We start from the raw sequence: 25,836 nt of genomic DNA, 5'->3' as shown, positions 1-25,836 counted from the left end.
TCTGAATTTGTCCTGCTAGGTGACCTACTCTGGGACATGCTTAAACCACCTGACCAAGTCCTAAAGCAATGGGAGTCCCTTATTACCAATCCCAGAAACACAACTAAGGTAGGCAAACAGGCTACTTAAGTATGATCCCCAATCAGAGACAACGAGCGACAGCTGCCTCTGATTGGGAATCACACCCGGCCAAACCTAGAATTACACATCTAGATCCTAAACATAGAAATTCTAACATAGATCCTCACGCCCTGACCAAACCAACTAAAGACAACCGGCCTCTCAATGCCAGGGCGTGACAGGTACAAGACTGTGCTGATGGTGGACGATAACACCCAGCAACAGTCAACAAAGAGCTATTTGAAAGTTTAATGCTTAATACCAGCAAATCAAATTGTTTGGGGACAGACTTGGTGGAGACAACCGAGCATGAGGCAAATAGCATAAAGCACAATAAACAAATATAATGACTTGGGGCTAGCCATTGTAAGTTCAACTAGGCCACGAACATTCAATGTCGTCTTGGTAAGCAACTCCAGTGTAGATTTGGCCTTGTGTTTTAGGGTATTGTCCTGCTGAAAGGTGAATTTGTCTCTCAGTGTCTGTTGTGTTGGAAAGCAGACTGAACCAGGTTTTCCTCTAGGATTTTTCCTGTGCTTAGCTCCATTCCATTTATTTTTATCCTAAAAAAAACTCTGTAGTCCTTGCCGATGACAAGCATACCCATAACATGATGCAGCCACCACCATGTTTGGAATATTTGTATTCTGTATAGGCTTCCTTCTTTTCACTCTGTCAGTTAGGTTAGTATTGTGAAGTAACTACACTGTTGTTGATCCATCCTCAGTTTTCTCCTATCACAGCCATTCAACTGTTAAGAAGGACACCTGCACCTTTGTAGTGACTGGGTGTATTGATACACCATCCAAAGTGTAATTAATAACTTCACCATGCTCAAAGGGATATTCAAAGTCTGCTTTTTTAATTTTTTACCCATCTACCAATAGGTGCCCTTCTTTGTGAGGGATTGGAAAACCTCACTGATCTTTGTGGTTGATTCTGTGTTTGAAATTCACTGCTCGACTGAGGGACCTTACAGATAATTGTATGTGTGTGGAACAGAGATGAGGTAGTCATTCAAAAATCATGTTAAACACTATTATTGCACACAGAGTGAGTCCATGCCACTTATTGTGTGACTTGTTAAGCACGTTTTTACTCCTGAACTTATTTAGGCTTGCCATAACAAAGGGGTTGAATACTGATTGACTTATGACATTTCAGCTTTTCATTTTTTATTAATTTGTAAACATTTCTAAAAACATAATTCCACTTTGACATCATCGGGTATTGTGTGTAGGCCAGTGACACAAAATCTCAATTTAACACAACAAAATGTGGAAAAAGTCAAGGGGTGTGAATACAGTCAATACAGGTCTAAGATTGAATCATACTACACTGGCTCTGACGCTCGTCGGATGTGGCAGGGCTTGAAAACTATTACAGACTACAAAGGGAAGCACAGCCGCGAGCTGCCCAGTGACACAAGCCTACCAGACGAGCTAAACCACTTCTATGCTCGCTTCGAGGCAAGCAACACTGAAGCATGCATGAGAGCACCAGCTGTTCCGGACGACTATGTGATCACGCTCTCCGTAGCCGATGTGAGTAAGACTTTTAAGCAGGTCAACATTCACAAGGCCGCAGGGCCAGACGGATTACCAGGACGTGTACTCCGAGCATGTGCTGACCAACTGGCAAGTGTCTTCACTGACATTTTCAACATGTCCCTGACTGAGTCTGTAATACCAACATGTTTCAAGCAGACCACCATAGTCCCCGTGCCCAAGAACTCTAAGATAACCTGCCTAAATGACTACCGACCCGTAGCACTGACGTCTGTAGCCATGAAGTGCTTTGAAAGACTGGTCATGGCTCACATCAACAGCATAATCCCAGAAACCCTAGACCCACTCCAATTTGCATACCGCCCCAACAGATCCACAGATGATGCAATCTCTATCGCACTCCACACTGCCCTTTCCCACCTGGACAAGAGGAACACCTACGTGAGAATGCTATTCATTGACTACAGCTCAGCATTCAACACCATTGTGCCCTCTAAGCTCATCACTAAGCTAAGGATCCTGGGACTAAACACCTCCCTCTGCAACTGGATCCTGGACTTCCTGACGGGCCGCCCCCAGGTGGTAAGGGTAGGTAACAACACATCTGCCACACTGATCCTCAACACGGGGGCCCCTCAGGGGTGCGTGCTCAGTCCCCTCCTGTACTCTCTGTTCACCCATGACTGCATGGCCAGGCACGACTCCAACACCATCATTAAGTTTGCCGACGACACAACAGTGGTAGGCCTGATCACCGACAACGATGAGACAGCCTATAGGGAGGAGGTCAGAGATCTGGCCGTGTGGTGCCAGGACAACAACCTCTCCCTCAACGTGACCAAGACAAAGGAGATGATTGTGGACTACAGGAAAAAAAAGAGGACTGAACACGCCCCCATTCTCATCGACGGGGCTGTAGTGGAACAGGTTGAGAGCTTCAAGTTCCTTGGTGTCCACATCACCAACGAACTATCATGGTCCAAACACACCAAGACAGTCGTGAAGAGGGCACGACAAAGCCTATTCCCCCTCAGGAGACTAAAAAGATTTGGCATGGGTCCTCAGATCCTCAAAAAATTCTACAGCTGCACCATCGAGAGCATCCTGACTGGTTGCATCACCGCCTGGTATGGCAACTGCTTGGCCTCTGACCGCAAGGCACTACAGAGGGTAGTGCGTACGGCCCAGTACATCACTGGGGCAAAGCTCCCTGCCATCCAGGACCTCTATACCAGGCGGTGTCAGAGGAAGGCCCTCAAAATTGTCAAAGACTCCAGCCACCCTAGTCATAGACTGTTCTCTCTGCTACCGCACGGCAAGCGGTACCGGAGTGCCAAGTCTAGGTCCAAAAGACTTCTCAACAGCTTCTACCCCCAAGCCATAAGACTCCTGAACAGCTAATCATGGCTACCCAGACTATTTGCACTGCCCCCCCACCCCATCCTTTTTACGCTGCTGCTACTCTGTTAAGTATTTATGCATAGTCACTTTAACTCTACCCACATGTACATATTACCTCAACTACCTCAACTAGCCGGTGCCCCCGCACATTGACTCTGCAACGGTACCCCCCTGTATATATAGCCTCCCTACTGTCACTTTATTTTACTGTATATATAGCCTCCCTACTGTCACTTTATTTTACTTCTGCTCTTTTTTTCTCAACACTTTTTTGTTGTTGTTGTTTTATTCTTACTTTTTTTGTTTAAAATAAATGCACTGTTGGTTAAGGGCTGTAAGTAAGCATTTCACTGCAATGTCTGCACCTGTTGTATTCGGCGCATGTGACCAATAAAATTTGATTTGATTTGATTTGATTTGAATACTTTCTAAAGGCACCCTATCTTATAGGCATAGGCCAATATGTGATAGTTTAGCTCATTACAGCTTTGTCATTTAACTCAGCATTGTTTAGGCTATCCTACCTTTCCTTCCTTCCTCCGAGATGTTTTGCTGCATGGCTGAAAAACAATCTAAATTGATATTTTCAATTAAATATGGTTATGCTGAAAGATTTTATTAAAGTTTGATTAAATAGATGATGCGCTTGCTGCGTTTTACTCCGGATTGCACAATAATTGCATTAGAGCGTTTGTGTGTCCCACTGGGTATCGGTTTGATTATTTGATTTGTTATCAATTAAAATGAATTCAATATGCATTTTTGGTTGCAAGTCCAATAGCCTAAGTTAAAATAACATGGAGACTGCTTCAACCAGCTTGTGTCCATGATGTAGCCAAAATTCTAGAATATCTGATACCATAGTGGTAGTAAGATTAGAAACCCCCAATATTGACCTGTCGATCTGTTTCAAAGAAAAATGTAACCTACAACAAAAAACAATCCTCTCACCAGTGGCGTGTATTCATGGATGCCAAGGGAAGCCAGGCTTCCCCCAAAGATATTCCAAGAAACAAACAATAAATACATAATTTTCCTTCAATTCTCAAGAGGCTGAATGTATTTTACTGGAGAAAGCATTTGAGCGAGCAAAACAGCGCCCTTCTATCTGTACATGTAGGCCATCTATCTGATGCTGTCTGGTCCAAACGAGTATGACATTGTTGCCGCCAGTAGCATTGAATGGAATGCAAGGGAAGCCAGTAAGCATTTGGCCTCCCTTGATAAAGAAAAAGTATTTAAAAAATTGCCAATCAGCATTGAGCTAAACTGAGCGAGCTCAACTGTGAATGGTCCTGGTGCACCAAAAAAAAGTGTCATGGGAAGCCAGCTTGGATTTTGGCGTCACTCCTATCAAAAAGCATTGAGAGCATACATCATTGACAGAAACAACTTGAATTGTTGCATCTCGTTGTGTTGTTGTTGTCCTCCGGTGGCTAGCTAGCTAGCTAAAGTTGGCCCTTTCCTAAATTAGCCATGGATGGAGATAGGGATTTGGACTTGTGGTTTTACTTAATTCTCCGTACTGGTCAATGATTATAATGGCGATTCTGATCCAACCATTAATTCATACATTGTTGTGCCCTTGGCATGAGAGGATGGAAGTTCAGTATGTAGCTAGTAGAATGCTAATGTCTGTTACATGCAATATGCTTTGTGGACTAAACCGGACAGAGGTTGCTATCAGGTTTTGTGATAAAACAAAGGTGTGGTTGAATTTATTCTGCCGCTGTGTCTTCTTATTGTCTCGGCCTTAGGCCTATATATCACTGTCGCAAGGCATATGAATTAACAGGTTATAGAGCAAAAAACGCAATTATCACACCACATAGGTTATAATATGGCTTTTTTTTCTGGCTTCCCCAGTGAATTTATCCACGCACTGCTACTGCCGCTCACCTGTTAATGGCTGGGACCATGCAATTAAAGATCAGTGCACTTTTCTCACATTGGATGAGAAAATAGCAAATATGCTGAACAAAACATATAGACGCAACATGCAACAATGTCAACAATTGTACTGAGTTACAGTTCATATAAGGAAATCAGTCAATTGAAATAAATAAATTAGACCCTAATTTATAGATTTCACATGACTGGGCCTGGGAGGGCATAGACCCACCCACTTGGAGCCAGGCCCACCCACAGGGTAGCCAGGCCCAGCCAATCGGAATGAGTTTTTCCCCACAAAATGGCTTTATTACAGACATGTAGAGTTTAAAAAGTACTAGCACTCAAAACCATGAAGAGGAATAACCCAAGGAGGCCGAGATGAAAAAATAATATAATTAATTTAATCCATGCTCAAAAGAATACAAAAAGTGAAAGTGCAAGGTGCTGATAAAAACCAAAATAAACAGAGCATACGTTTCGGCCTTATGCCTTCATCAGTGATGTACCAACAAATTAAGAAGTCACGTAGCAGATAGTTAATTAGAGACTGGCGAATAGGGAGTCAATGCATATTAACAAGGAATATATAAAAGAGTTTTAAAAAATGACAATTCATATGTCATATATAATTGGGAAGAGACAACAGTCTGGGCTACTTTTTAGACTATTAATGAATGTGAGTGATAACCATGTATTTTTTGTTTCATATTTATTATCACAATGGGACGCAACCAACCTGTGACAACCAATCTGACCTGTTGTGAGCGATGTCACATGAGCATGTGTCTACATTGCTGTGCACGTGCTGCAGTGTGTAAACGTGTAATGTTTCGTCTGGTCCTGGTGGCTGCAGTCTCTCTGGTAAAAGATAACTTAACCTGATGTCATTCGACCTAAACCCATCAAAACCTATAGTAGCTTAATAGAACCTTCTCGTCCATTTATAACACATTTGTATTGATGCGTTTCATACAATAAATGAGAGCAACTATAACGTGTCTGCAGTTTGTTTTGCCACCCTAGATTAATCTTTGCTATTTGTTGACAGATCTAATGAATATTTTAGGTGTTGTGGGTCCTGGATGGTGGGAAATGCTGGATCATTTGCCCCAGGGTACAATTGTAATCTGCCTCATTATCAGATTCACACAATGGCCTAGCCTACGTTTAATTCAAGACAACTTTATTACATGTTATTATAGCCTACCTGCTTTGCTGAAATGTTCGGACCAAGGATTTCACCTCCTTGTCAATTGTTCATTCCGCAGCATGCTTTTCCTGAAATACGACACCGCGCGCCAATTAATAAAACATTGCTTGTGTCCAAATGCCTGATCACCCGAGCCCTTTCAGCTGTATAAGTGGTGAAAGGCGACATAATCTTCTTTGGAAAAGATCTAGATTGAGATTGAGAGACGCAGACAGAGACCTGCAGAGAGCTAGACCAGGCAGCATGTTAAAACCGCAGCAAAGCGAGCTCCTCTTGCACGAGTCGCGGTTGTATGGGAAGCCGTGGTTCTGGCAGCGGAATTCCAGCACCATGGAGAGCAGCCGGAGCCTCGCGCAGGTGATCATGGAGATGCGCAACGAAATCAAGAAGCTCGAGACGGAGAACAGTGTGCTACGGGGGGAATTCGGTCAGCCGACGATTGGGACTGAGCCAGGGGAACCGAATCCGTATTCACCGGCAGGCCAGCCCAGGACCGGGGCTGACGACAACCCATCCCACATGAACCTGAGACGGAATGCGTCCGCGCCCGCACTCGAGCAGCAGTACAAGGGTAAAGTCGCACTATTAGGCTATTATGTTGTAACTGCATTTTTCGTTTTTAACAGCAAGATAAAGCAAACAATTTTAACGTATCAACATTGTTTGAAATTAGGCTATTTAAAGCTAGGCCTAGTTTGAACAAAATAATCTGATCAACTTTGTTTATTGATTTCACAGAGAACATTGTAATGACCGTCCGGAGATACTCAATCGCCTCCAACATGCCAAGTGTGATCAGGAAGAGTGAGAGCGAAGATAGGGTGTCGAAGGATGGAGAGGTTGCGAAGGGAAGCAACTCAAGTTGGGGTCGACTTCATGAGGAAGTCCACGGAAGGGCCCCATCCATCTTCGGGAATTCCACGCGAGACGAGATCAGCACCACTGCAAAGACGTTAACCAATAGGTTCTTGCTCCAAGAATATGTGCACAAAAACAGGTGAGTGGCCCAGTGGGCCTTCTCATCCAACCTCACCAGAACTTTTAGATAACCTAATTTAAAACTAAATGTAGAATATCGCTTAGGTTGCTATTAATTCCATATTATTTTGCAGGACCAAGGTAAAGACGGTCACATTTCTTCTGCCCGTGGATAACATCTACACCAACCGACCAGTTCTGGCCAACCATCTGACAGATCTGGATGCGATTGCGGAGACAGATTCGTGAGGTGAAGATGGATGGCGACAGATGGACTCTTTGGCGGGACAATATCTATTCTATAGCCCATCAATCTGTGAAGAGCAGGGAGTTAGGCCTACATAAATAGGCCTATCACACAAACAGTATCTAGGTCAGTATGTCAGCTACATTGTTTTTTAGGTCAGCCAGAAGATTGATTTTATCGAACCTGACCCGAACTCCACACACGGGGACTCCGGTTACAGGTGTTGTTTCCATCCGGCCGAGGTGATCCAACGCCCGGTCATCAGTGATAAGCCGCCAGCCCTCCCTCTGTTGCAACACCAACACAACACTCCCTCCACGGATCAGATGTCCAGCCCTGTAGCCCATCATGTCAATCGGAACCTTGAGAACGCTGCAGGTGACGATCGTTTTAGTGACAGTGTGGTCTCTTTTTTTTCAAAGCAATGGGCATGCAGCCTCTTGGTGAATTTCAGGGTAATCACTTATTCACCTGTTTTTCTTAATGCACACCATGTACTATAGGGTGGCTTTGAGAAAAAATAAATTGGCCTATCAATATTTTGTATTGGGTCAAGACAGAGAGAAAACAAATTAATTAGAACAAGGGTGTTCCTTATTACAGATGTTATTTTATTCTCTCAAATTAATATTGTCCCTTCTTTTCCTTGGCATTCATGTACAGTAAATTAAGTAAATTAATTGCAAGTTCATTTTATCTGATTTGGTTCTGCTGAAATGAACAGTAGGCCTATATCATACAATATATCATTTGTAAATAGTCAATAAGCTACTTACTTATTTTGTCTAACTTGATATATCATTTTGTCTTGATTAAGTATTTCAGTCTTATTATAAATGTTATGTTAAGGTTTGTGCATTTTTTTTCTAGATATAATATTTACACACATTATTGACTTTTTCATAATATTAAATGTTATCTTATTGCTTGGGTATTTTAATATTTTAGGCTTAAACAGTCTTCAACCATTCAAAAAAACATTAATAGGAGGCTACATTAATTTTTTTACGCATTCAAACTCCATAGACAATATAATATTGGCAGTGGACTGTCAAATACTTCATCAGGAAATACAAATTATATGTATGTAAATGGACAACCTTAGTATGTCCATTACTCATATATATTCTATATATATATATATATATTTATATATATATATATATATATATATATATATATATATATATATATAAATATAAATATATATATATATATGTGTGTATATATAAATCTATATACATATATAGGCCTACGCATATGTTTACGTCAGACCTGTGTTCGAATACATATATAAGTATTTGTTATTTAAATACTTATTTTCTGTGTATTTTAGTATTTTTTTTTTATATGGCCAAATCAGCTACTTCTATTTAAAGTATTTGAAAGTATTTTCAAATAACGTCCCATAAATAGCCTAAACTATTTTCAAATACAAATTTCCAAATGCATTATTTTAAAAACCCCTAGGACAAAACAGACTTGGGTTCAAATAATTGGAGTATTTCAATATCTGTGTATTTGAATATTTTTAAAATACATGCCAATACTTTCCAATTGTATTTCCAGATTCATTCCAATATTCAACTACTTGTGTTTTGAAATAAACAATATCCAAATACTTACTTTGAAATGTCTTTGAAAGTAATTGAAATACCCTAAATATTATTTGAACACAGGTCTGGTATACATTCACCCTGCAGTCTGGTAGCTCTGGTCCCATCGCACAACGACAATGAGTTACCTACGCACACTAATGCCCTGGACCAGAGGTACCAGTCTGGTTACAGTTGACTTCTACATATCACATAGATGGCAGTGCTCCGTGGGAGAGATCACATAAAATGCTAACATTATCAAGATGACCATAGACACTGTAATTTCTATGTTTATAAAACACTGTAGGCTCACGGAGTATAGGCTCATAAGCAGAGAGAGTCCACTTTAATTTATTTTCCTATATTCCAGCGGTTGTGGTCCAATTGAATGGGTGGGTCACTTAAGCTCAGTTTATACCTGGTGCTAACATGCGTCCTTTGCCTGATCTTGTCCACATTCGAATTGTGCCCACCTTTTTAGACAGGTGTAGACGATTAGAAGATGTATTGTGATCTAATTGTGATCTGATGTTCCTGACAATCTCCGGAGGTAGTTAGGGATGCATTGTGTCTGGATATCTTAGTGTAGGCGGATCTGGACAGTAAAACATATTAAATCATCACTATCCCGCCCTCTAAAATCATTGACAGTTGGCACCATTGATTTATCAATGTGTCTTAAAATGAACCAAAAAAATATTATTTTGAAATAATATCTGTCAAATAATTTGCATACCAGGAGGGACCAGGAAATCTGGTCACAAGGATAAGAGACACATTTTAATATGTGTCTCTTATCATGTGTAGATGCAACGGCGAAAATGTGGGCACAATCAGAATGAGGACAAGATCAGGATAAAGTATGTGTTAGCACCAGGTATAAACGGGGCTACAGTGACTGGTCTGGATAGTATTTCAACAGTTCAGAGGACCACACAGAAACTGGTCCGGATGTGTTTGTTCCTGTGAGTGGAAGGAGGAGCCTCAGCCTCTATGGGACTGGGACTCTGGGACAAGGTTGCTCCGGTCAGCTGGTGGTCTGGGTTGGGGACACCTCCCTCCACTGACTTGGTGTCACTGTGAAGACTGCCGTAGCTCTCTGAGTCCCGAGGTTTTCCTGTGAAACACACACACCTCCCGAGAATCAATACTGCAGGCTGAGTGGGAGGTAATGGAGGTAACGAATAGGAGAAATCTAAAAGAAATGGAGGAGCAGTCTTTTACCTATGACTTAAAGATCATCTTAGAATAAGATGAAGAATATAAGATATTAAGAATATAATACTTAAATAAAATGTACATATTCAAGAATATCATTAAATAAAAAGAAAGAAAGAAAGAAAGAATGATGGAATAAAAGAAATAGGAGGAGGCACCTGTGAGGCCCTTGGCTCTGGCTTGTGGCTGGGGGTCAGTGAGCTGAACTGAGGGCGGCGGGTCGGTCAGGCTGTCTCCATACTCCATGGGCACTGCGGGGTTCCTGTCCTCACTCTGCACCCTCTGGATGGCTGTGGGATTAGATTCCAACAAAGAGGTCTAGCGTTAGAGTGAGGCATTAATAATCGACCACAGCCAAGTGAGGGGAAACTAGAATGGGGTTAGTGTTTGTCTCTGTGGTGATTATGGCTAAATGCGCCATAAATATCGGGGAACAGAAAACCTGGTGAGATAATACACACTAGGCTGAGCTACCTCAAAGTCAAATAATTAGACACACAAATAAGATGCAACAAGGTGAGACACACGTCTAAGAAAGTTCCTCAGGTGTACTGTATATTTATAAAGGTGTGTATTTTTAAAGAGAGTAGTTGAGAGGCAGACAGACAGACAGACAGACAGGAGAACCTTGTTTACCCGGTCTATACAGGGCTGCCTCTGTGCTGCAGTCCCGTGCCGACTGGACAGACGCACGGCCCGAGTCGGCCTCCTTAACTGAGCGGCCCATGATCTGGTGCTCCGTGGCGTTCAGGTTCCCTTTCAGGAAGTAGGTGGACATCCTGCCCTTCCCCTTCACATCGATCTCCCCTCGCTCTTGGAGCATGAAGCCCTTGTCTTTCAGAATCCTGGAGGAGGAAGACATATGAAAACAAAGCCTGCATCCCAAATGGCACCGTTTTCCTTATATAGTGCACTACTTTTGACCAGAGCCCTATGGGCTCAACCAACCAAGCACTCAATTAATAAATCAATCCATCAACCAACCAACTAACCAACCAACCAACCAACCAATCAACCAATCATCAAGCACTTTTTGACAACAGTTGATATAAAAAGGGCTTTATAAATAAAATTGCTTGCTTGCATTCTTGATCGATTGCTTGATTGATTTGATTTCCTGCAGTTCAGTCATGTGACATGAGCTGAGGTCTTACAGGTAAACACTGGGGCTGAGGTGGATCTTGTTGGGGAGGCCGTGGCTCTCCATGCGAGACGCCGTGTTTACTGTGTCTCCAAACAGGCAGTACCGAGGCATCTTCTCCCCCACCACACCAGCTAGAACCGGCCCGCTGTGTACACCCACCCGGATCTACAGCAGAGAGGTATTGGTTGTTTTTTAAATATATTTTGTGGGATATTTTTACTTTATTGAGACAGAAATAGGTGGAAATGAGCATTGAGTAGTGGAAGGATTCATATCCACGCTGGGGGTTGACATTTATGTGCTGCTAACGGCTGAGTTACCCACTAGACCAGCCTCAGACACAGAGAGAGGTATTGTATTGTGATTATAAACTAGCAGGAGAACTGAGAAAGATCAGCTCAAAAAGAAAGACAAGGGCGGGGAAATACAACCCTTTGGATTTGGATCAATGGAACAATGCTGTTACAAAAATATAGGGAAGAATCAATTCAGCATTCAAATACACCAGCGATCTGTGGGTCTCACCTGGATAGGCCCCCCTGTGATGGGGTTGATAACCTCCCTAGCTGCTATGATCATGCCCAGGGAAAAGTTGGCCACCCTCTCAGCATGGCTGGACACTGGGATGGGCACGCCACCTACCACCATGTAGGCATCACCTATGGTCTCCACCTGATGCAGACACAACCACAGGCAGATTGATATTGGTGAGATAAGTACTGGAATAGCTATTCCAGGCTGCCTGGTCCAGATGAATGAATAGATGGATATGTAGAATAATGTTTAAATTATGAATGATAAATATGTTATATTTATTATGTTTAGCCTATCTGACAAATGTAATATTTTGTTACCTTGTAAACTGTGTGTACTGTGGTGAGCCGGTCAAACTTGAGGTACATGGAGTTGAGCATGTTGACGATCTGGATGGGCTCACACTCCGAGCAGATGTTGGTGAAGGTGACCACGTCACTGAAGAGGATGGTGCACTCCTTGAACTCTCCTTTAGAGCAAACAGAACCACAACCACCACCGACCATATGGCCATTTCCATAAATATAGCACTGTTTGAGTCCTTTTGCAATGTCGAGAACAATAGTGAAAACAAGTTATTCTGCTTAATACTTATCCACTATGTAGCTGGCCTGTTGATTCATATCAACTAATTTTGTGTGTGTGTGTGCACGCATGTGTGTGTGCTGTTCATGCACAAGAATTGTGTGCGTGTGCGTCGTGCGTGCGTGTTCGTCTTTCTGGCTCTCTGTGTCCGTCTGTCTGTGTCTATCTGTTTGTTTGTCTGTCTGTCTGTGTTCTGTGCTTCAAAGACAGATGTGTCTGGGAGCCGCTGGCTCTGTTGTGGTGCTGTCTAAATCTGTAGTTCATGCCTTCATTAAATATGTAATACACTGCAGCAAGGCAGGGAAATATCCTTCAAAAATCCCAATTCCATTCTGTACATCTCTACTGTCTGTTGTGTGTCAGAGCAAGGGAGGCATAGGCTACTGTATACTGGTATTGGCAGACAAGTTTTTGGCCCCACTAGGGCATTTCACACACCACCAATCCTCTCACCAATTCTTTCCTTTCCACTCCTCTTTATTCCTCTAATCTTCTCCCCTCTTCTCCTCACCTCCCCTCCCCTTCTCTCCCCTACTCTCATCTCCTCTCCCCACCTCTCCTTTCCTCAACTCGCCTCTCCGCACCTTTCCTCTCTTCTATTCTACTCTCGCCACCTCTCCTCTCCCTGTGTCATTCACCTGCTTCCACTCTCTTCCCCTCCTTCAGCTGGTTGGCCACGTGTTTGGGCAGCATGGCGTACAGCAGGTTCTCCGTCTTGGTCCTCTCCTCCTCCAGATGCTGGGACAGGTGTCGGAGCTCCTCCTTCTTCCTCTCCAGCTGGTTGGAGAGCTCCATCTCAGCCAGCCGCTGCTGGTTGAGCAGGATGAGGTCCCGCGTGACGTCGTGAGGGGCGATGTCAGAGATGTGCATGCGCCGCTCCTCCAGCTCGTGGAGGCTCCGCAGCAAAGGGGAGGCCTGATACAGCATGCACTGCAGAGACTCCATCCACAACATCTGGCCTGGGAACAGGGGAGTAAGGGGTACGGGGGGGGGGGGGGGGGGTGTTTCTGTCAAATGGTTATAGTGGGATAGGTTGCATAAGTGGCATGACACAACAACAAATAACCATTCATGTATTTCTTCCTTCCTTTATTCATCATGCATTCATCCGTTCACCCATCCATTCTTTCATTACTTCAACCGTTCATTCATTCATTCATCTGTACATTCATTCCACCTCTGAGCTCCAGCATGGGTCTATCCCTCCAGGCTTCGGGCATCATGTCGCGTCGCGTCTGCAGGACAAAGTGGCTGTTGATGAACTTCCTGATGCTGGAGATGGTGAAGGTGACCTCGGGGTGGACGATACTGAAGTACTGGTCCAGGTGAATGCTCGTGGTCTGAAGCCCGGGGACGATCTTCTGGATGTTCACCCCCGCCTGTCTCACCATCAGCTGCAGGGGTTGGACCAGGGAGCAGAGATTCAGGTTGCGTCCCAAATGGCACCCTATTCCTTATATACTGTAGTGCACTACTTTTAACGAGGGTCAATAGGGCTCTGGTCAAAAGTAGTGCACTTCAGCAGCCTCACTCCATGTATGAAGATTACAATTCACCATATCTACACAAAGGGCCAGTTTCTGGACACAGATTAAGCCTAGTCCTGGACTAAGAAGCACTTCTAATTTAGATTCTCCATTGAGAATGCTTTTTAGTCCATGACTAGGCCTAATCTGTGTCCGGGAAACCATCCCAGTGCTTATCTGTCATTACTAAAGCACACTGTAAAAAGTGGGACGGCGCTGTTGTTCATCGGAAGTGCTTTTTTTGATTGGTATGATCCATAATTACACTTTGGTTCCTTCAACCTATTCTATTCAATATGTATGAATCAAATAAAGAATTTGACAGATCGATGTGATTTTTTTTATTGAATGAAAGCTTCTAAATTGCTTTCAACATCACATGTGCATTTGCATTGCATAGCGGTGGGTGCAATGTAGCAGTGGCAGCCTATCAGAAGAGTTGGAGGCATGGCCTACTTTTCAGTTTGTTATTTTTGGCCACCTGTGAGAGTGAATGTCATTCCAGGTAATGTGTTCTGTTTTTTTATGATTATATGTTCACTGCCAGCACTGAATCTTAAAGGGAAATGTAAAAAAATGTCAACTTCATATTCATCATCTCCAGCACCACCCCAACATCAACATGTGTGAAAATGGCGCATTTCTATGTTTGGTAGTAAAAAAGATAGAAGAAGGTAAGTGTTTCCAATGACATCATCAACCAATTAGTAGACAATTAATAGGCAATTAGTAGGCAATGCCTACTCATGATTGGTTAAAATCGCATGATGCACACTGATGATGTCATTGGAAACACTTATCTTCCTCTATCTTTTTTTACTACAAAACATACAAATGTGCCATTTTCACATATGTTGGGGTGGTGCTGGAGATGATGAATATGAAGTTGAACAATTTTGACATTTCTCTTTAAATGATATCTCTGTAAGTACTGTGATTCTAAAGAGCCTGGAAATGTTTCAATTGATGAGATGGTCACCATTTGGTTACAATATTGGTAACCAGTTCATGTGAAATTCTAATGTAAAGAAAGTGTTTGGAGTCATTATTTCATTTTCAGGACCAACTTAATATCTTGATTAACTGGAAACTGATGTAATTGCTTGTAACCCAATTGAAGAAATGTGGATAGGTAACTCCAAAGTGAAAAATCAACTTGGTACATAATAAAAAATTGGGTTGTAGCCATATATATTAGTTTGTATTTCTGTTATTTAATCTGCTTAACACTTAGGGGAAAAGTTTGTTAAGTGTTGAAATAAATAAATTGCAACTTGAAATAAGGGTTTGTTAATAATGCAGTATAACAGTTGGCATTGAATGATATATTTGGTTTCAACAAGTGTCGTTTTTTTCAATTGAGAAACCTGTCACACCAGCCTTCGCTTTGGCTCCCCTTCCTGTCCAGCTCAGGCGTTCGGCGTCGCCGGCCTTCTAGCTACTGCCGAACCTGCTGCTGGCAAACGCCCTTCACTCATCAACCCCGGACTTGTCTCGTCATCATTACACACACCTGGTTCCAATCCCCACTCTATCACTGTATATATATGCTCCCTCTGTCATTTGTCTTTGTCGGTCATTGTATACAGTATGTTGCTTGTTTTCCTGAGAGGAATCTCGCCTACTATTTCCTGAGTACTTTATATTTTGCACTGTGGGTTTCGTCCCGCTTTAAGCTATGGTGCTTTAATAAATTCAGTAGTTCTAAACCTGCAACTGCCTCCTGCCTACTCTTCTCTACGCTTGTGACAAAACCTAACAAATGTACTTGTAACCAGTTGACTTTTTTTTTTTAGGTTGATCCAAATAGTATTTATTTTTTTACAGTGCACTCAATACCAAGAGGGAATCTGGGAGATAATATTTTTGTACCTCCTCATCGAACACTATATGGAAGGGAAAGGCATTGCAAAATGTCTTCAGGTCGATGCAAAGGTTCTTCGGGTAGACTGGCTCAAATCCTCTCAAGAGTTTGCCTATAAGTGAAGTAAACATCTATTAGTGATACCAAGACAAGGATATCAAGATTAGAGATATCAAGACAAGGAAGATGGAATTGACTGGCTTTATCGATATCTGAGGCAGAATGAGCCAATCCATTAGAAAAGGAATGATAAGAGATGTTTGGGCTTTACCCTTCCCAAGTTGGACCAACCCCCTCACAGTCTCCCAGTGGTTCCTACACATGGAAAATCCCTGAGATTGATGTTTCCTCTGCAATGATTTCTGTATGTCCTGATGGATGGGGCGAGGGACACATTGGAGGAAATTCATGTTATGGTTAAATTGCATAAAAAGGTTCACCTTCAAACCATATGGAGAATTGGCTGTGTTGTGTTGGGTTATTGAGATAGTTTTGGGACAATTATTTGGAGATCATCAGAGATGGCATCTGCTTGTTTCTGTAGCCTATGTATGTGTCCCCACAAATAGCACCCTATTACCTATGGGCCCTGGTCAAAAGTGGTTTACTATCAAGGGAATAGGGTGCCATTTGTGACGCACCCAATGATTTGAGGGTCATCTGCTGTACTGACACGGATTTTACCTCCTTGTTTGGGTTCCAGTGCATTGCATTGCGCCTGGGGCCTCTGGGCAAACATGGCGGCGTCTGTGACAGCTTGTTACTGCAAACAGCATTCGAAAATGTCGGTTTCTGAGTGACGAGGAAGACTACATGCTCCTTCTTTCCTGTCCTTTCTACTTCCTCTATTTGGTTGACGATTTCCATCGTTATCTCGCTGTTGAAGAAGTCTTTTGCTACAGCTTCAATGATACCTGTGGAAATGGGGAAACAGTCGTTTCACTTTTATGCACAAAGGCCCTACTTTTACGCACGCTAACATCTCACTATATTGAGTGTATTAAGTTGTTAACAAATTTGTTCTTAACGTCAATAATTGTATCTATCAGCATTCAGGAATAATTACCGGGGACAATTTGGCATAGGCCTCGGCGGTCGGAGTAATAGTGAAGAAACATTGTACCGTCACCGTTCCTCTCCGCTCGAAATGACGGCGCATTCATCTCCTGCAAGCATATTTCCAAATCATTTGACACAATTTTTTTCTGTCCAAAATATGACATGTATCCATTGTCAACTATTTATAGATCGATTATCACATCTAGACCTATATCAATAGAGTAGGCTACGGATTTGTTATATAATATAGGCCTTATCAGTGCTGTTGTCAGAAGAAGACTAGGCCTACTAACCAGGGCACCGTGCCAGCGTTCTTAACCCAATCCTTTGAACCCCCCACACACACACACCCCACACACACACACATTATACCTTGTAAGAAAGGGCGAGGTAGCTGTGCAGTGCATCCAGATTCTTGATAAACTCGAATAGGTTCCCTCCTAGAGTCCGTAACATGTGGTCGTATCCAGATCGTTTACAAAAGTCAAAGAAGTATTCCCCAAATTGTCTCAACACCACCTCTGGTTTAACATCTTCGAAAATAAAAGAAAGTAGTCCTAATGAATACATAGGCTAATACCAACATGTACGCCTTTACGTAAAAAATCACACTAAACACATTTTGATCTATCTTGTAATATTTATACATTTAATTTGTATCATCATCTTGGTCATGTATTTTGCCTCTCAGCAACAGAGTTTCAATTCCATTTAAACTCAAGCCATGCAGTGCAAGAAATTCACTATTCTAAAATGATTCCTAACTTTTCGTAGCTATTTCTCAATCCATGATCTGAATTATAATTCCTAATCTGGAAGTAACCGTGATTGGCATGGAATTGTACCCTATTATAATACATCTCAGCATTGCTATTAGCTCCGGTGCAGATTGTTAGTGCGCGACCTGGTCCAGAGCTACATTGATATATGATGTCGCAGGTTATTTATCAAAGAATGGTAAATTAGCCTACCCAGTAGCTTGCAGGCCGCAGCCACCAGTTGCATGGTGATGTCGTCTTTGTACACTTCATATGTCAAGAAGGTATCTTGAACCCCGGCCTCATCTCTGCATATAATTATGATGATGATGATGATGATGATGATGAGCTAATTTCAGCAGGTTACACATCCCATTGATGACCAATAAACAGAAAGCAGTGAATGAATCCATCAATTAGCTAGCCTATACAGTGGGGGAAAAAAGTATTTAGTCAGCCACCAATTGTGCAAGTTCTCCCACTTAAAAAGATGAGAGAGGCCTGTAATTTTCATCATAGGTACACGTCAACTATGACAGACAAAATGAGGAAAAAATCCAGAAAATCACATTGTAGGATTTTTAATGAATTTATTTGCAAATTATGGTGGAAAATAAGTATTTGGTCAATAACAAAAGTTTCTCAATACTTTGTTATATACCCTTTGTTGGCAATGACACAGGTCAAACGTTTTCTGTAAGTCTTCACAAGGTTTTCACACACTGTTGCTGGTATTTTGGCCCATTCCTCCATGCAGATCTCCTCTAGAGCAGTGATGTTTTGGGGCTGTCGCTGGGCAACACGGACTTTCAACTCCCTCCAAAGATTTTCTATGGGGTTGAGATCTGGAGACTGGCTAGGCCACTCCAGGACCTTGAAATGCTTCTTACGAAGCCACTCCTTCGTTGCCCGGGCGGTGTGTTTGGGATCATTGTCATGCTGAAAGACCCAGCCACGTTTCATCTTCAATGCCCTTGCTGATGGAAGGAGGTTTTCACTCAAAATCTCACGATACATGGCCCCATTCATTCTTTCCTTTACACGGATCAGTCGTCATGGTCCCTTTGCAGAAAAACAGCCCCAAAGCATGATGTTTCCACCCCCATGCTTCACAGTAGGTATGGTGTTCTTTGGATGCAACTCAGCATTCTTTGTCCTCCAAACACGACGAGTTGAGTTTTTACCAAAAAGTTCTATTTTGGTTTCATCTGACCATATGACATTCTCCCAATCCTCTTCTGGATCATCCAAATGCACTCTAGCAAACTTCAGACAGGCCTGGACATGTACTGGCTTAAGCAGGGGGACACGTCTGGCACTGCAGGATTTGAGTCCCTGCTGGCGTAGTGTGTTACTGATGGTAGGCTTTGTTACTTTGGTCCCAGCTCTCTGCAGGTCATTCACTAGGTCCCCCCATGTGGTTCTGGGATTTTTGTGATCATTTTGCGTGGAGCCCCAGATCGAGGGAGATTATCAGTGGTCTTGTATGTCTTCCATTTCCTAATAATTGCTCCCACAGTTGATTTCTTCAAACCAAGCTGCTTACCTATTGCAGATGCAGTCTTCCCAGCCTGGTGCAGGTCTACAATTTTGTTTCTGGTGTCCTTTGACACCTCTTTGGTCTTGGCCATAGTGGAGTTTGGAGTGTGACTGTTTGAGGTTGTGGACAGGTGTCTTTTATACTGATAACAAGTTCAAACAGGTGCCATTAATACAGGTAACGAGTGGAGGACAGAGGAGCCTCTTAAAGAAGAAGTTACAGGTCTGTGAGAGCCAGAAATGTTGCTTGTTTGTAGGTGACCAAATACCAGCAACAGTGTGTGAAAACCTTGTGAAGACTTACAGAAAACGTTTGACCTGTGTCATTGCCAACAAAGGGTATATAACAAAGTATTGAGAAACTTTTGTTATTGACCAAATACTTATTTTCCACCATAATTTACAAATAAATTCATTAAAAATCCTACAATGTGATTTTCTGGATTTTTTTTTCTCATTTTGTCTGTCATAGTTGACGTGTACCTATGATGAAAATTACAGGCCTCTCTCATCTTTTTAAGTGGGAGAACTTGCACAATTGGTGGCTGACTAAATACTTTTTTCCCCCACTGTAGGTCCACGCTGCGAGAGCGGCCGAGCTCAACGCTAGCCTTTAACGCCACCTTCTGGAATTACGCAACATATTATTACAATTATTCAATTATCAAGAGACATCCATGTAGTCTAATATGATGTTAGTGAGTCCGCTGTTAATTAATAACATTGTTACCTGAGCTTCATCCATGTCTCCTCGCCAAACTTGTCAACAACCAGCGACTTCAAACAGGTGTTGATAAATCCATACTGCAGAGAGAGCATTGTAAACTCAGCAGCATTTCTGTTTTGATGCCATTCATTGAAGATAGGCTATATTTATATATGTAAGAGTGACATAGCCTATTGAATCGTCAATGTAGCCTAATAAGCCTAATGAGTAGGCCTACTGCTGGAAACACATTGAATCATAATTTCGATTAATTCAGTCCAGTAGCCTATATAACATATGCTTGCCTATACTGTAACATATCCGTTTAGACTATCTATCACTATGAGTTAATTTATGGGTCGACAAACACAACTTACCATCTCTTTTGGTTTGGATTCTGCCGACACTTTGTTAACAAACCTTTATTCCAAATTTATCCTTGCACGAACACGACCCCAAGTTGAAACACATCTCTGGAGACATCGGGACCACATACTCTAACGCACAACATTATCTCCGTCGACAGCCTGCCTGAATATATTTCATTAAAGTGATATGCCTAGGCCTATATCCTGTATATACACAAAAGCTTCAGCTCCTTATTCCATCACTTCTGCCGCTGCGCATCGAATAGTGACTGAAGAAATCCGTTCACCAATCTCCAGCTGTTGGCGATGTGAGCGTTGGTGCGCGGTGCGGTCCCGAGGAGTGTTAAAGGCGCTGTTCTGGCGATAGATGTGCTGATCTCAACTCCGTACACGCAGGGGCATCTAGGTGCAGAAGGTCTAATTCACATTAGGCTACCAATGTGACGTCCAACAAATGGTTTAGATTACATATTTGAAATAAAACGACTCATTTATTTATTTGACAGGGACAATTTAGGCCTACATTATGAATGAACATTTCTGTAAATGTGCTGGATTTAGCCAGCTGCCTAGTTTTAATCTGTAGTCCCTAGGCAGATAGATAAAAACATTTAGCATCACAAACTTTTCACACACACACACACACACAAAAAGCAAGAATAATTATAATAACAAATAATATATATTTTTTTAAAGACAATAAATGCAAACAATCAAATATACTGAACAAAAATATAAACACAACATGCATCAATTTCAAAGACGTTACTGAGTTACAGTTCATATAAGGAAATCAGTCAATTTAAATAAATTCATTAGGCCCTAATCTGTGGATTTCACATGACCGTGAATACACATATGCATTGTTCACATATACCTTAAAAAAAGGTAGGGGCATGGATCAGAAAACCATTCAGTATCTGGTGGGACCACCATTTGCCTCATGCAGAGCGACACATCTCCTTTGCATAGAGTTGATCAGGCTGTTGATTGTGGCCTGTGGAATGTTGTCCCAGTCCTCTTCAATGGCTGTGCGAAGTTGCTAGATATTGGAGGGAACTGGAACAGACTGTCGTACTCGTCGATCCAGAGCATCCCAAACATGCTCAATGGGTGACATGTCTGGTGAGTATGCAGGCCATGGAAGAACTGGGACATTTTCAGCTTCCAGGAATTGTGTACAGATCCTTGAGACATGGGGCCGTGCATTATCATGCTGAAACATGAGGTGATGGCGGCGGATGAATGGCATGACAATGGGCCTCAGGATCTCCTCACGGTATCTCTGTGCTTTCAAATTGCCATCGATAAAATGCAATTGTATTCGTTGTCCATAGCTTATTCCTGCCCATACCATTACCCTACCGCCACCATGGGGCACTCTGTTCACAACGTTGACATCAGCAAACAGCTCGCCCACACAATGCCATACAAGCTGTCTGCCATCTGCCCGGTACAGTTGAAAACGGGATGAATCCATGAAGAGCACACTTCTCCAACGTGCCAGTGTTCATCGAAGGTGAGCATTTGCCCACTTTAGTTGGTTATGATGCCGAACTGCAGTCAGGTCAAGACCCTGGTGAGGACGATGAGCACGCAGATGAGCTTCCCTGAGATGGTTTCTGACAGTTTGTGCAGAAATTCTTTGGTTGTGCAAACCCGTAGTTTCATCAGCTGTCAGGGTAGCTGGTCTCAGACGATCCTGCAGGTGTAGAAGCCGGATGTCCTGGGCTGGCGTGGTTACACGTGGTCTGCGGTTCTGAGGCCGTTTGGATGTACTGCCAAATTCTCTAAAACGACTTTGGAGGCAGCTTATGGAAGAGAAATTAACATTCAATTATCTGGCAACAGCTCTGGTTAACATTCTTGCAGTCAGCATGCCAATTGTATGTTCCCTCAAAACTTGAGACATCTGTTGCATTTTGTTGTGTGACAAAACGGCACATTTTAGAGTGGCATTTTATTGTCCCCAGCACAAGGTACACCTGTGTAATGATCATGCTGTTTAATAAGCTTCTTGATATGCCACACCTGTCAGGTGTATGGATTATCTTGGCAAAGGAGAAATGCTCACTAACAGTGTAGTACAAACAGCAACAAAAAAAGTTCATAAGTGACTTTTAATGAAAAGTTAAAAAGGCATATCTTCACGTCGATGTTGTTGTCAGAAAATCATGTTGGTGGACAGAGGGCCCCGGTATCATGGTTGAGTGTGATTTCAATATAATGCACAATATCAATAGGCTATCATTAGATTAATCTACATGATCCCACCTCATTACCCCCTTCCCACCACCGCCAACACACACACACACATACGCATGCACACACACACACACACACACACACACACACACACACACACACACACACACACACACACACACACACACAGAACAACAAAATAATGATATTCTTAAAGGCCCAGTGAAGTATATATTATACTGTATATATTTCCACACTATGAGGTTGGAATAAATCTGTGAAACAGTTCAATTATGATAATGCCTTTTTAGTGTAAGAGCTGTTTGAAAAGACCACCTGAAATTTCAGCCTGTTTTGGTGGGATGGAACTTTGGCCTGCCTGGTGACATCGCCAAGCGGTAAATTCGTTAATAGACCAATAAGAAAGAGATTTCCAAACCTCTCTACCAGTTTTCAGTTTTCCCCTCCCCACTCAGACCACTCCCAGATAGTCCTAGCTAGCAAAATTCTTGATGAGAAATTGCTCTTTGCTAAGAAGCTATTTTTGTTTCTTTTTGGCCCTTTTAAATCAAAACAATCACAGTAAGGTACTCAATTGGGTAGCAATTTATAGTAACTCCACGTAATAAAACATTTATAATGGACTAGTAAATATTTTATTCATCATTACTAATCATTACTCCATTCAGATTTTTAATATAGGTCCTTATAAACTATTTACTAATCATTAGTTAAGTATTTTTGCGTGGCCTCATCTAAAGTGTGGGCTATTTATGCTTTATAAATACTTTATAAATGTTTTGAGTGACCAGTATATTTTTTAACCAAAGGATGGACATGCCATTGGTAGACATTCCAGCAGTAGGCCTGCCTACCTGATGCTCCTTAAGGTCTCAAAATAGCTTAGAAATTATCAATGTTAAAAGAATAAGTACACAACACAGGGTGTTAAAGGAAATATACTGAACAAAAGTGGCCTTTTATTGTCCCCAGCACAAGGTGGACCTGTGCAATGATCATGCTGTTTAATCAGATTCTTGATATGCCACATCTGTCAGGTGGATGGATTATCTTGGCAAATGAGAAATGCTCACTAAAAGGGATGTACACAAATTTGTGCACAACATTTGAGAGGAATAAGCTTTTTATGAGTATGGAAAATGACTGGGATCTTTTGTTTCAGCTCATGAAACATGTACCAACACTTTACATGTTATGTTTATATTTTTGTTCAGTATATATGGAACATTTTATTCACAAAAACTGTTGTGAAACAACTGTTGCAAGGACTTAACGAAGTGTTGTACTGTGAATGTTGTCAACCTCACAAACATGAACTAATCATAAAACAGGGAGATGGCCAGACCGCCCGTTTTTCTACATTTACATTTTAGTCATTTAGCAGACGCTCTTTTCCAGAGCAACTTACAGTTAGTGAGTGCATACATTTTCATACTGGCCCCCCGTGGGAAACGAACCCACAACCCTGGCGTTGAAAGCGCCATGCTCTACCAACTGAGCTACAGGGGACTATATAGTGGATTTTTATAAAAATTGTACATGTATGATTTAAACGTAGAATTGTTACATGTATGATGTTTAAATGCTTCCAGTGCTTCAGACTATTTTCACACGTCTTTGTTTGGCGGCACCTTTACTGGGCCTTCAGGTAGTAACTCTTTAAATGTAATAGGATAGTTCAGTGAAATAATGTATTGAGATATTTGATTCCTTACCATACGTTGGCTGAATGTTTCCTTTTATTAAATCAATTTTTTTTGCAGTATTACTTAGTTACTTGTTACATACAGGATGCATGTTTTGGAATATATTTTATTCTGTACAGACTTCCTTCTTTCCACTCTGTCATTTAGGTTAGTATTGTCGAGTAACTACAATGTTGTTGATCCATCTTCAGTTTCTCATATCACCTCCATTAAACTCTGTAACTGTTTTAAAATCACCATTGGCCTCGTGGTGAAACCCCTGAGCAGTTTCCTTCCTCTGCGGCAACTGAGTTAGGAAGGACACTTGCATCTTTGTAGTGACTGGGTTTATTGATACACCATCCAAAGCCTAATTAATAACTTCACCATGCTCAAAGTTTTTTATTTTATTTATTTTTTTACACATCTACCAATCGGTGCCTTTCTTTGCGAGGCATTAAAAAACCTCCCTGGTCTTTGTGGTTGAATCTGTGCTTGAAATTCATTGCTTGATTGTGGGACCTTACAGATAATTGTATGTGTGGGGTACAGAGATGGGGTAGTCATTAAAAAATAATGTTAACCACTATTATCGAACACAGAATGAGTCCATGCAACTTATTATGTGATCTGTTAAGCACATTTTTACTCATGAACTTATTTAGGCTTGCCATGACAAAGGTGTTGAATACTTATTGACTCAAGACATTTCAGCTTCTCATTTTTTATTTATGTCTACAAACAAAATTCCACTTTGACATGTGTAGATCAGTGACACCAAATCTCTATTTAATCCATTTTAAATTCAGGCTGTAACACAACAAAATGTGGAAAAAGTAAAGGGGTGTGAATACTTTCTGAAGGCACTTTAGGTTAAGCCTCTCACTAAATAGTAGAATGCAGATCATTCAGTCGACGTTCCTTCCTGTCCTAGACTATGGCGACATCATCTACATGAATGCAGCTGCCACTTCATTAAAGCTGTTAGATACAGTTTACCATAGTGCACTTCGTTCTATCAGGGATGACAGGTTTTGCACTCATCACTGCTTGCTCTATCAGAAAGTAGGATGGCCCTCTTTTACCTAATGTATGTCGAAACACTGCATTTTATTCATTTATAAAGCCCTTTTGCAAAAACTCCCACATTACCTGACATCTTTACTTACCCATATAAGTACAAGTTACCATACCCGATCACAGGGATGGCTAACTGGAAATTCCCTGTTGCTACAGAATTAGGAAAACAGTTTTTAGTTTCTTCAGAGTTCCCTACAAATGGATGTATGGGTGCCTTTCGGGCAGATCAGTGTTGATTGAGGACCTTTTTGCTAAGGAATGTGATTGTTTTCATGTGTGTTTTCTTGTCTTTTTTGTATTCTCTTTGTATTTTTATTTTCTGGTGTATTTTCTATGTGTAATTTGTTGTGTAATTGTAAGATGCAGGGCTCCATTGCAGAAGACACCTTGGTCTCAATGGGAAAATTAAACAGCTGAACAAAGTTAAACTGTATTTTTCACCCATGTGGGCATATATGACATCACAAAGGTAGACTACATTATATTTACATCCTAATAATGGCTGACTGTAGTTAAAATCTCATGTAAGGTGATCAAAAGTTGAAGAACTAAGCTTGCCATCTTTATATTTGGATAGAACTCTGGCGTG

At 41.7% G+C, this 25,836-nt stretch overlaps 1 protein-coding gene and 1 pseudogene across 2 annotated transcripts; one reads left to right on the top strand and one right to left on the bottom strand.

The window, feature by feature from the left end:
* Positions 1 to 6,375: 6,375 nt before the first annotated feature.
* On the top strand, positions 6,376 to 7,359 carry LOC311105722 (uncharacterized protein; the record flags this gene model as incomplete). The annotated part of the gene is made up of 3 exons (XM_084147932.1): positions 6,376 to 6,703; positions 6,871 to 7,129; positions 7,245 to 7,359. The coding sequence occupies 3 exons, from the start codon at positions 6,376 to 6,378 to the stop codon at positions 7,357 to 7,359; spliced, it is 702 nt and encodes a 233-aa protein (XP_084004058.1).
* A 2,519-nt stretch (positions 7,360 to 9,878) lies between these two features.
* Positions 9,879 to 20,382, bottom strand: LOC311105721 (guanylate cyclase soluble subunit beta-2-like; annotated as a pseudogene). The gene is made up of 16 exons: positions 20,266 to 20,382; positions 19,913 to 19,986; positions 17,857 to 17,951; positions 17,258 to 17,418; positions 16,893 to 16,992; positions 16,511 to 16,740; positions 16,098 to 16,197; positions 15,835 to 15,938; positions 13,614 to 13,830; positions 13,075 to 13,395; positions 12,172 to 12,320; positions 11,843 to 11,989; positions 11,328 to 11,482; positions 10,810 to 11,018; positions 10,332 to 10,463; positions 9,879 to 10,072 (listed from the first exon to the last, which is right to left on the bottom strand). The product of its transcript is annotated as a guanylate cyclase soluble subunit beta-2-like (transcript).
* Between the last annotated feature and the right edge of the window lie 5,454 nt (positions 20,383 to 25,836).

The sequence above is a fragment of the Coregonus lavaretus genome, assembly GCF_964263955.1.
Source record: "Coregonus lavaretus genome assembly, chromosome: 30".
Lineage (NCBI taxonomy): Eukaryota > Metazoa > Chordata > Actinopteri > Salmoniformes > Salmonidae > Coregonus > Coregonus lavaretus.
Note: the sequence above shows the minus strand (reverse complement) of the source record. Positions and strands in the feature narration are given on the sequence as shown.